Below are 10,532 nucleotides of genomic sequence, written 5' to 3' on the forward strand. Positions count from 1 at the left end.
CATTTAATGGGCTTATACCTAGGTAAGTGGGCATAGCATTGCAGTTGACTTTTACATTAAGTGGGGAAAGAAAAAGGAAACTGAACCTGACTTCCTTTACATGAAAACATTTTATGTAATAATATTGTGATTAAGGGTACAATCCTCTGCATATTTAGACAGAAAAAAAGTCCTAAAACTCCCAGCATTTCCCAGCCAGCCATACCACCTTAAATGTTTAAAGTTAAAGAAAGGAAATTTCCTGAAAAATCAGAATGTCAGCATAGGCAATTAACGTGAGTGTCGCCTATTGCTCTGGTTGTGAGAGTATCTTCATTCTAGGCCTATGAAAAAACTGGGCTGGGAAAACACGATGAGGTGGTCAAGCCTTCCCACACGGTCTTACAACTGATCTACCCATGCAGCAGAAGCACATGATGGCTTTCCCCAGACTGAACCATTCAGGCTGCAAGTGGGAAGATTCACCTGCATATTTTGACAGATGCCCACAAATATATAACCATCCTACGAACAGAAATCTAGCACACTAGGGAAATGGCTCTGGACAGGTCCTCATAGGCAAGCTTTCTATGCATAGAAGTTGCTTACCACATGCAATCCCTCAGCTGCAGTCTGATGTAAAATAATCCAGGATATGGTGACCATATAGAAAGGAAGACAGGGCTCCCCCATATCTTTAACAGTTGTAAAGAAAAGGGAATTTCAGCAGGTGTCACTTGAATGCATGCAACACCTGCTGAAATTCCCTTTTCATCACAACAGTTAAAGCTGTAGGAGCCCTGCCCTCTTAACCAGATACAAAAGAGGGCAGGGCTCCTGCAGTGTTAACTATTGTGATAGAGGGAAATTCTGCATGCATACAAATGACACCTGCTGAAATTCCCATTTTTTATATACAACTGTTACAGACACAGTAGCCCTGTCCTCCTTTTCATATGGTCACCCTAATCCAGGAAGAGATCTGTCCCATTGTAGAACAGCTTTTAGTAAGATCCGATATGTACTTTGAGAATGGTGGAACTCATTAATAGCAAGCTTAACACCAATTAATGCAGCATTCTCCAACAGGTACCCTCCAGATGTGTCAGACTACAACTCCCATCATGCTCAGCCAGCCAGTACTATATAGGATTATTTTGAAAAAAGAGAATAACTGCCATATATTATATCTAAATATGCCTTTTTACAGGTGTGCACTACCTGTTCCAGTGTGAATGCTTCCTTCTTAAACAGGTGCCCAACATTTGATGTTCTCAATAAACTATTGTATCCATTGTATTAGAGCTACAGATGTTTACATTTACCAGATGAATGAGGATATATTTGTGCATTTACCTCTTTCATCATGGCAAATGTTGACCTGTCCTCTAGGCTTAGAGATAATGTTTATTGTTTCTACTGAATTCTCTATGTAGCCAGTTGTAACTATAGCCATGATAAAAACATAAAGGAAAGAATGGTCATAGCAGAACTTGTACAAAAACCCCAGTTTATTAATGTTTAGAGGTCAATGAAGCTATGTGCAAATTGTACAACCAAAGTCAGAAACATCTTAAATACTATTTTTTTAAAAAAAATTGCACTGGAAATAATACTAAAAGGCCAACAGCCTTTAAAAAAAAATTATAAATCCCATCCATATTTGTACATTAATAAATTGATTTCAGCTAACCTGCACATTATTACCACAGTGCGGCTTTAGGTCACTAGTCTTCAACAGAAGGGTCACAGCCCACAACTGGTTCATACCGCGCCATTTTCTGCTCATTATTTTAGGCTTTGGGACCTTTCAAACGGCAAGCATGTGTTCTTCCTAGGGTCCGACAAGGGTTCTTAAGCTTGTAATGATTGTGTAGCAGAGTGGATTTCAGGAAGCACAGCACTACCTTTTCCGCTTTCATGGCAAGCAGTACTACTGGAATTCCTGCTCCTACACAATCGCTACAAGCACAATAGCTTTGTTGTCCTTCCTTACATCTGGTCACCCCCAGGAGGAAGAGGGAAAAGATGGGCAAATAATTTAAACCGTGTCCCACATTGCAGGTTGGGATTAAAGGTAAGGTCCTAGATCTGATCAGATCAGTGATGGCTGCTACAGATACAGGACAGCGGCTATCCTTGTTAGCATCTCTACACTTTGTACACATTCAACCTGATTAACTCAGGTTAGTTATGTATATATACATACACACGCAATAGAGATTGACTGTAACAAATTACATTCAGTTAACCCTTCCTGTGAACATTGATTGACAAACTATAAACACATTTACAAATTATGAACATTCTGGGATATAAAAGTGTCTGGAGTATGTTGCAGTGGAATGTAGACCATTGGCTTAGGTTACAGAGAGGTCCAATTGCATCACTTCGTTCAACCTTAAAGGCTTGCAAACGTCTGAATCTTATCTCTGAGCCTAAACTATTTCTTAGGATCACTGTGAGGATAAGCCAGACAATGGTTGTTGGATAATATTTTGTATATCAGGTGCTATAGAAAAACATAATGAATGCACCTTGGTACTGAGTAGCATATTTATCAAATCAATTCAGCTTCAAAATTCAAATGGCACATCTGCTACTGTTCCAAACATACCCGACCTAACTCAAGCTTAGTGGCACTAAATGTGGGAGATTCGACTATGGCAAGCAGCATGGCGCTGTGCTCTTGCAGTCTTCAATGTCTAATTCCCATTGACTTTCAACCGAAAGTGCCAAAGTGCCGTTGACACCTCAGCCAATGCCGAGGAAAAATCCTCACATCCTCTTTATATTTACCCAGAATACAATGGCACATTTGTTTCCCTGGCCTAGTTGGGGAGGGCCATCGTTCAAAAACAGCACAACCTTCATTTCAGGGGTTCACATTTGTCTTGGGAGGAAGAGAACACTGGAAGACACCTTCTGTCCTTCCTCACTCACACTCTCATTCAACAAGGTGTTGGTTTACCAAGGTTTCAGTCTTTCAGAGTTATATTGGACATGAACACGCCTAAAACCTGAAGCTGCCTCAGCACAAAGCTCACACACAACGAGCTTCCAGGGGAGGGGAAAAATATTTTCCAGTCACACCATCCATCTCATGCCGTCAACAGCACCCTAGTAAGCACCCCGCTTCCCACCTCACACCGACCCCTTCTCCCATAGCTCTCCTCTTTCTGGTGGGCGACAAGTGAGCAGAGCCATTCCCCATGTGTCAGCCTTCAAGGGGCTCATGCTTCCTCTTTGCGGAAACTCCTACGATGAGGAAGTGACGTTACCCGAAGACACAATAGTCTCTGGAGAGTCACCCTCGTCTTTCTGCGGATGGGAGGAATTGTCCGACCGGCTTCGGCTAAACTCTATCCCTCCAATGATGGGCCTCTTGAATTTGGTCCCAGAGTCTGTGGTGGGGCACTTACAGCACCACATAATCTTGACAAAGGCCCTCCGCATCTCTTTGTTGGTCAGTGTATAGATGATGGGATTGGTAGCCGAGTTGAGAACTGCCAGTACTAAGAAATACTCTGTTTCGAAGAGGATGGGGCAAGAGTTGACTTTGCATCTCACATCCAGCAAGAGAAGGATGAACAAAGGAGACCAGCAGACAATGAAGACACTTAAAACGATGATCACCGTCTTGAGCAGAGCCAGAGACTTTTCTGAGCTCCGGCTGGCTTTGGCCACGTTCTTCCGAAAGGTCAGCCGACGGCTCCTTGTCCTTACCAAGACATAGATCCTGCAGTAAAGAACCACTATGGACAGCAAGAGGCCAGTGAACACAGTGGTGCAGAAGAGGATGTAATCCTTGTGGTAGAGGGGCAACACCGTGGAACAGTATTTGAGGAGGCCAATGCAGTTCCACCCCATAATAGGGAGACCCCCTAATATCGCAGAGATGACCCAGCAGGCACTGATCAGCAGGAAGGAGCGGAAACTATTGCTGCCATTGTGGAGTTTCATCTTCAGCATTGTAATGTATCTCTCAATGGCAATGGCCAGGAGGCTGAAGACCGAAGCAGACAACGCCACAAACATGCTTCCTTCCCTAAGAAACCATTGGGCAGGTGTGAGAGAGTAGGTCTTGGGCCCAGACAGCAAGAGGTTGGCGATGTAAGCCACCCCGGCCAGCAAATCAGAGAGCGCCAAGTTACCAATGAAGTAATACATAGGTCGGTGGAACTTTTTGGTTTTCCAGATCGTCAACAGGACAAATATGTTTTCTAGGATGATGAAGCAGCAAATGATGATGAAGACCACCAATGACGCCTTGACCCCACTGTCCATGCTCACGTTTAGCTTCCCTGTGAAGTTGTAATGCTCCTTGATTAAGGCATAGTTGACATAGTAGCTGAGTTCATTATGGTCCTTCGCATGGGGGCGGCTGGTAGAATCCATGGTGGCAGCCTGGATTGCAGTTCTCCAGACAGCTGCCAAGAGGCAATGTAGAGCAGGAATTCCACCAGCTGCCCTGGCTGGTTGCAACGTACCAACGTCTGCGGCTCCAACGTCTAACACCTTCTGGGTAACCTCAGAAACCGCAGTCCTTAAAAGCAGGAGAGAGAGAGAGGCAAAACAGAGTTAGTTTTGAAGATCTGTCATTTTAGTTTACTGCAAGTCACCGGCCATCAGTTCTAAACCCTGAACTCCAGATCCTGCATGTTTGGCTGTGGTTAGAATTATGTAGATTGTACACCGACAAGAAATGCCATTCGACTTTAAACAAAACTCATCCAGCATCAGCAGAAGTGATAGCTATTTATCTTAAAGAATGACACCGATATTAGGTTAAGGTGTTATGTCCCAAGATCATGAGTAGTGGAGAAGGGATAACGGGTAATACAGGGCACACCAATGTCCATCTAACCTCAGAGCCTTTGGCAGACATCACCTTCACACATTAAAGCTTATAATCATGAGATCCAGATACACACTTTTTCATTTTACACACAAGATTCACTGATTCACACCTGAACAATTATAGCTTCTGTGCTCATGACAATGTGAGTGAAATCGTTAAGAACAACATCTGCTGATCTCATTAAACAGAAAACCCCAAGACTGGCAGAGGCATCTCAAACACACAAAACTAACATGACTTTTCAAGCAAGTATATGAGAGGAAGTAGGACCTTATGGAGAGATGTCCCCTGCTGCAAGTATTTCCCATCTAATTCCATATCATTGCCAAAGATTGCCTTACAATGCAATCTTAGTCATGTCTACTCAAAAGTAAAGCCCATTGAGATCAATGAGACTCATCCCACGAGCTAGTGTGTATCGGATTGCAGCCAAAGATGACTCTTAATGCCTCAAACTACCTTAGTTAGATGGTTCAAGTTGCGGAAAGAAAATAACTTTTATTAGTTCCAAATGCATACAAGAGTCACTTTCTAGGGGAGCTTGAAAAGGAAGATGTAATTGTTAAAAGAGGGAAGGTTGTCCTCTAGCATCAATGAACCTAAGCCAAAGTTGTGTTGGTTAAAAAAGAGAAAGAAAAAAAGGGAGATGTCAAAGGTTGGGGGGGGGAGGGAACTGGTCCCCCCATCTTCATTTCTTTTCCCAAGCCTTCTCATCTCTGGAATTAAAATCAGTAAAACTAGAGAGAAGCTAAGAGGTGAAAGAAACCCCTCCTCAGCATTTCTAATCAGGAGGGAAGAAAGAGAACAGAATGGCTTTTGGCTACAGTCCTATATGAAATTTGGAGATTCGCCTCCCATTGACTTAAGCAGCCTAACTTGTCTGTGTGCTAAGTTATCAGGCAGAAAGAGAAATGTAATAGAAGGTATGGAACCTGAGCACTGCACTAACTGAGCACAGAAGGCACTCATGGTATTGCACTGTTTGGTGTAGTCAATTAATTTGACAAAGGAAGCCAAGTTAAAACCTTCAACTATGCAGTTTAGCGAAAGGGGGTGGGGGAATTGAAGCATGCTACATTCATTTCATACCCTTCATTCAAGCCCTTAAAGCTTATTTTATCTTCACCTATGAGCTAGGATAGGCTGAAAAATGCTGACTTTCCCAAGGGTATCCAGTGAACTTCATAACAGAGAGCCAATTCACGCATGACTTTTTGCACTTACATATGATGCATACTAGCATTACAGTGCCAAATGCACACCCACAGCTCATCAGCAGTTAGCAGCACGCACACATTTAAATAACTGAGTTGCTTTACATTAAGCATGGGATCCATTATTGCAAAAACAAATCAGGCTCTCACTTCTGTGATTGACACCACTAAACAGGTAATGACTCATTTAAACCTGGGCACTTTCAGTACCAGACCTTCAGAAGAATTAATCCGCTCTGAGAGCTTTCGAATCAGAGTAGTTCCCTACCTTCAACTTCAGCCAATACACCACATTGGCATGCTCCAAGTGATGGTGAATTCAAGGATGCAAGGGATCCAGGATCCTACGTAAGCCCCATGAAAGACTCTCCGTAGATGCGGGGCGAGACAGAGAGAGAGAGATTGGGATTCCGCCCACTGTCTCCAACCCAAACTTTTGCACAACCTGAGAAAGTTCTGAACAGAGCCTGCATGCACATTGGGTTACTTTGCCTTTTGCAGGATTCCCCATTGTGAATACAGCTTTTATATACTCAGACCTTCGGCTGAATGTGTGGAAGCTGGGAGCAGCAATAGCATGCACACTGAAAATTTCCCCTCTCCCTGCACATACACAGAATACAGATGGGGATTTCACCATAGTTACAATGTGATATAACTGAAAGAGCCCTGAAGATCTTCAGGTCTAGTTGTCCTAAGGACAATCTCCTTGAGTCAAACCTTGAAAAGAGATTAGCCCATATGATTAAAGTTGTGAGCAAAAGGAGAAAAAAAGATCATGATGGCTTTTGTCAGAGATGTCGATACCAAGATGTTTCAAACAAGCTGCTCCCACATACTACAAGGGGGAGAACCAAAGACATCAGCCAAAGTGAACTGCTTGAAAATTGCTTCCGTCTCAATACGTGGCAACTTTTTAAACTCTGAGCTTGAAATCAAAGCTCTCATCCCTTGGATCCCCCAACACTTAGCATTAGTCCTGTCCCTTCAACACCCCATCTCACATTGTGGCTACTTACAAGTCCTCAGAAGAAGAAACCAAAGTCCTCCTATTCTGTGCAGCACACAAGTACGACTGAAACAGCAAAACAAATGCTTTCTTGCTATATTCAGTCATCTCCTGGCAAGTAAATCAGGACAGCTCTCTAGAACTCAAATGGGAAAAGTTCCCCACACAGAAAACCTGCATGCTCTTCTACCAAGGGGGACTTTTCTGCCTGAAAATGACGGTCTCTACCCCTCTCTGCACATTTTATATTTTTAAAAATCACTTCAGAGAATCTCCACCTGATCAACGGCACCTATTCTCTTATAATACCCATGCCTCTCTGCACCACCATCAAGCTCACAGCATTAGATTATACCTAGCAGTCATGTAGCCTGCCTGCCTAAATGATCAGGATAAGGTTAATGCATTCATTGCCGTGGTCTTCAGCACTCTTCTCACCTTGTTAATTACGTTAATTCCTCCACTGTGCCTCAGCCTAGGCACATATAGCCAGACATCACCTTCTCGGTGGATTCTGTGCCATGAGAACCAATGCCATCAGAGTTGAAGTTAACCTCTGGGGCTGTGTTTTTATGCGCAAGCTCATTTTATCAGTTGCCTCCAACATCGGAGCATGACTGGCATTGGTGAAACAGCCCCCAGAAATCAAATACCACAGACAGATCTTCCTTATCGGCTCAAGTCATAACACTACTCAACAGTTCACATGTTCAGTTCCTAGGCATGAAGTACGAAGAAAGTTGCGTAAACAGTTTGCCAACTATGTAATGTACACACACTCTTTCACAGCATTCCCGGGAAGTTTGCCATTTCAGATTAATACAGTTTACACCTGGGAAATTTTCTCTCACTTCCCACCAGCTGTTGGGAGTTTTCCCGACTAGCTCCCAGCAAGGGAGAAGAAAGTAGAAAGTTGAAGGCTGCAATCTTATGCACACTTTCCTGGGAGCGAACCCCACTGAAAGTTGCGGGACTTACTTCCGAGTTAACATGCAACGGATAATCCCAGCCAATTCGACGGATTGGAAACCTTGGAATTCCAAGGGCGGGCTGGCTGGCATCATGCAATTCCATGGGAAACTTCTATTTCCCATGTTACTGAGAGAAAAAGTTGAGATTGCTACTGAGTGTGTGAGTTGCTACAAGTAATCACATCGCCCGGAAAAGTGGATCAGCAGGACACCCGTGTTAGCAAACACGTGTTCTTCCACATTCACACTTCGAACACCCCTTTAAAAAAAAGTACTGTGTGAAGAGAACTTCAGCTGTCTGTACCCCTGTGAATCCTCCTCTCCCGCACCCGGTCTATCAATCGCCATCCCTTCCCCCGGCTCTCTTACCTCGCTCAGGCAGGTCGCCGCGCTCTCTCTGAAGGCGACTGCATAGCCTGGCCAACAAGCCGGCCCAACGCGGTAACAAAAGCCGGTCTGCCTCCGTAGCTCATTGAACGCGCTTCCTTTGGCGAAGGCCAAGCCTTGGCGTTGCCTGCGCTGCTGCTTCTCCCTCCCTCTCTCCGTCCCTCCAGAGGGCCACTTCAGCGGCTCGCCAATCCCCGCTTAACCCTTGAGGAGCCGCGGGCGGCGCTCGAGGGCTGGTGGCGTCGGCCCGGGAAGCCCAGAAGAGCCAGACGGCGAGGGCCGCGCGCTGCGCTGCGCTCTCTGTCGCTTGCAGAAGCCCTCGGGGCCGGGTTGATTGCTGTGCGGCAGCTCTTCCACGGGCGTAGCTGCGGAGGGGTTCACACCTGTTTCCTTCTTCCCCGCCGGCCGGCTGGGAGGCAGCTGACGAGGGGGCGTGGGGAGTTGTCTGGGACTGGGTAGAGCTGGCGGAGGGGGTTTTATGCAGCGCGTAAAGGAAGCAAAAGGGGCCGGGCTATTTTGCGCCCCAGGCAAGGCCAGCTTCTTACACACGCACCAAAATTGCCAACTTCGATTCAGCTGTTCAAGAAGAGTTTCTGAACTATTAGATTTTCCTTTTATTGTGTGTTTTTTTTCCTTAAAACAGCTGATTTGTACAAAACTGTGACCCTTAAAGGGCAGTACTGAGCCCCTCTGAGGTCTGCGCCCTAGTTGGCCTAATGGTAGTGCAGGTTCTGAGGGTGAGGCGCTGGAAAGGAGAGTTGCCAAGCCCTCGGCCTCTGTTTCCAGGCAAGCAAAGGGAGGCTTCTCCCGGCCCCGTCTTACGGTGGCCAATTATTATTAGTTTCCTTGGCCGTTGCTCCTATGCCTTTAATAGCAGCTGGATTAGGAGCTGACCATGCCTATCTGTATGCCCTGAAAAGCCTGGCCTTTCTGTAGGTCATCTGCTCCTGTAAACAACATACTGTAGGTGGTTTCATCCGACGTTAGTCTCACATAAGCCCCGTTCAGTGGGTTTACTCTAAAATAGGACTAACATTGGACCACTGGAGGCTCCATTGTCAGTGGGGTGGTGAATCTCCTCTGATTTTCAGTCAGAATTTTTAAGGAAATTGGGTTCAGCACCGTGAATATCTCCCTTAGAGTTCTGAGAGCAGATTCACAGCCCCACTGTCGTTGGAGTCACCAGCCTCCACTGCTTTGGACATAACCAGTAGGAGTAAGCCAAGTTATTGGCAATCCTATTTCAGGCTAATATCTGCAAGACGAAACTGCTGTTAAACGCACCAGACTGTTGATATGTGTGTGTGTGTGTGTGTGTGTGTGAAAATTGGGAAACCCACATCCAAGAAAAGTGTGGGTAGAATGCCTACTTAGAGTAGACCCACTGAAATAAATGGGACTTAAGTTAGTTATGACTTAAAGTAGGACTTCAGTTGCATTCTACAAGTATGCATCACTTCATACATGCATGTGTGTGTATCATTTGATTACTCTGCTCTTGTTGACTTCATTGGGAATGTATTGAAGGTGCCATTGGGTGACTTGGAAGTTCTGACAGTTGTGTCAGCACTGGAACGGATTGTTTGCACATGCAAGACCACTCAAAATGTGTGTGTGAGAGAGAGAGAGAGAGAGAGAGAATGCTTATTGACAGATTGGGTGCAGAAGAGGAAGTTTTACAGGATTAGGGTATTGACTGGAGTCCCCTTCACACATGTCTTTTTTTAAGGGGATACTTGAAGTCTGAATGTGGCAAAGACACACTCCTTTTCTACCTGCTGCCCACCCAGATGATGGCGTCAACACATTACTTTGTTTTCAGCATTTACTGAAAACGTTTCTTTTCAGGCAAGCATTTCCTGACTAGGCTAAATCCTAGTCACTGTTTTATTGATGTTCTCTGCTATTCTTGAAAGACATTTGTATTTCACTTTGTTGTACACTGCTCCAATATCTTTTGACCTGGAGCAGTTTATAAATGTGATAATAAATAAAGGAAGGAAGTGTTGCCTCCTTGCCCTTTGATGCCAGTTCCTGAGTTTGAGGAGGAGTGCAATGGGTCATGGTGTTTCTGTTCCACACCAGCCCAAGAGCTACAAGGAATATACCTG

General features: G+C 44.9%; 1 protein-coding gene across 2 annotated transcripts; it reads right to left on the bottom strand.

Annotated features, from left to right (window-relative positions):
* Positions 1–1,489: 1,489 nt before the first annotated feature.
* Positions 1,490–8,526, bottom strand: S1PR1 (sphingosine-1-phosphate receptor 1). 2 transcript variants are annotated; one of them, XM_063135605.1, is made up of 2 exons: positions 8,404–8,526; positions 1,490–4,525 (listed from the first exon to the last, which is right to left on the bottom strand). In XM_063135605.1, the coding sequence occupies exon 2, from the start codon at positions 4,375–4,377 to the stop codon at positions 3,238–3,240; it is 1,140 nt and encodes a 379-aa protein (XP_062991675.1). In that variant the 5' UTR covers positions 4,378–4,525; positions 8,404–8,526; the 3' UTR covers positions 1,490–3,237. The 2 variants fall into 2 exon arrangements, with proteins under 2 accessions (XP_062991675.1, XP_062991684.1); XM_063135614.1 differs by lacking the exon at positions 8,404–8,526 and adding an exon at positions 5,300–5,340.
* Positions 8,527–10,532: the final 2,006 nt, after the last annotated feature.

The sequence above is a fragment of the Elgaria multicarinata genome, chromosome 1, assembly GCF_023053635.1.
Source record: "Elgaria multicarinata webbii isolate HBS135686 ecotype San Diego chromosome 1, rElgMul1.1.pri, whole genome shotgun sequence".
Lineage (NCBI taxonomy): Eukaryota > Metazoa > Chordata > Lepidosauria > Squamata > Anguidae > Elgaria > Elgaria multicarinata.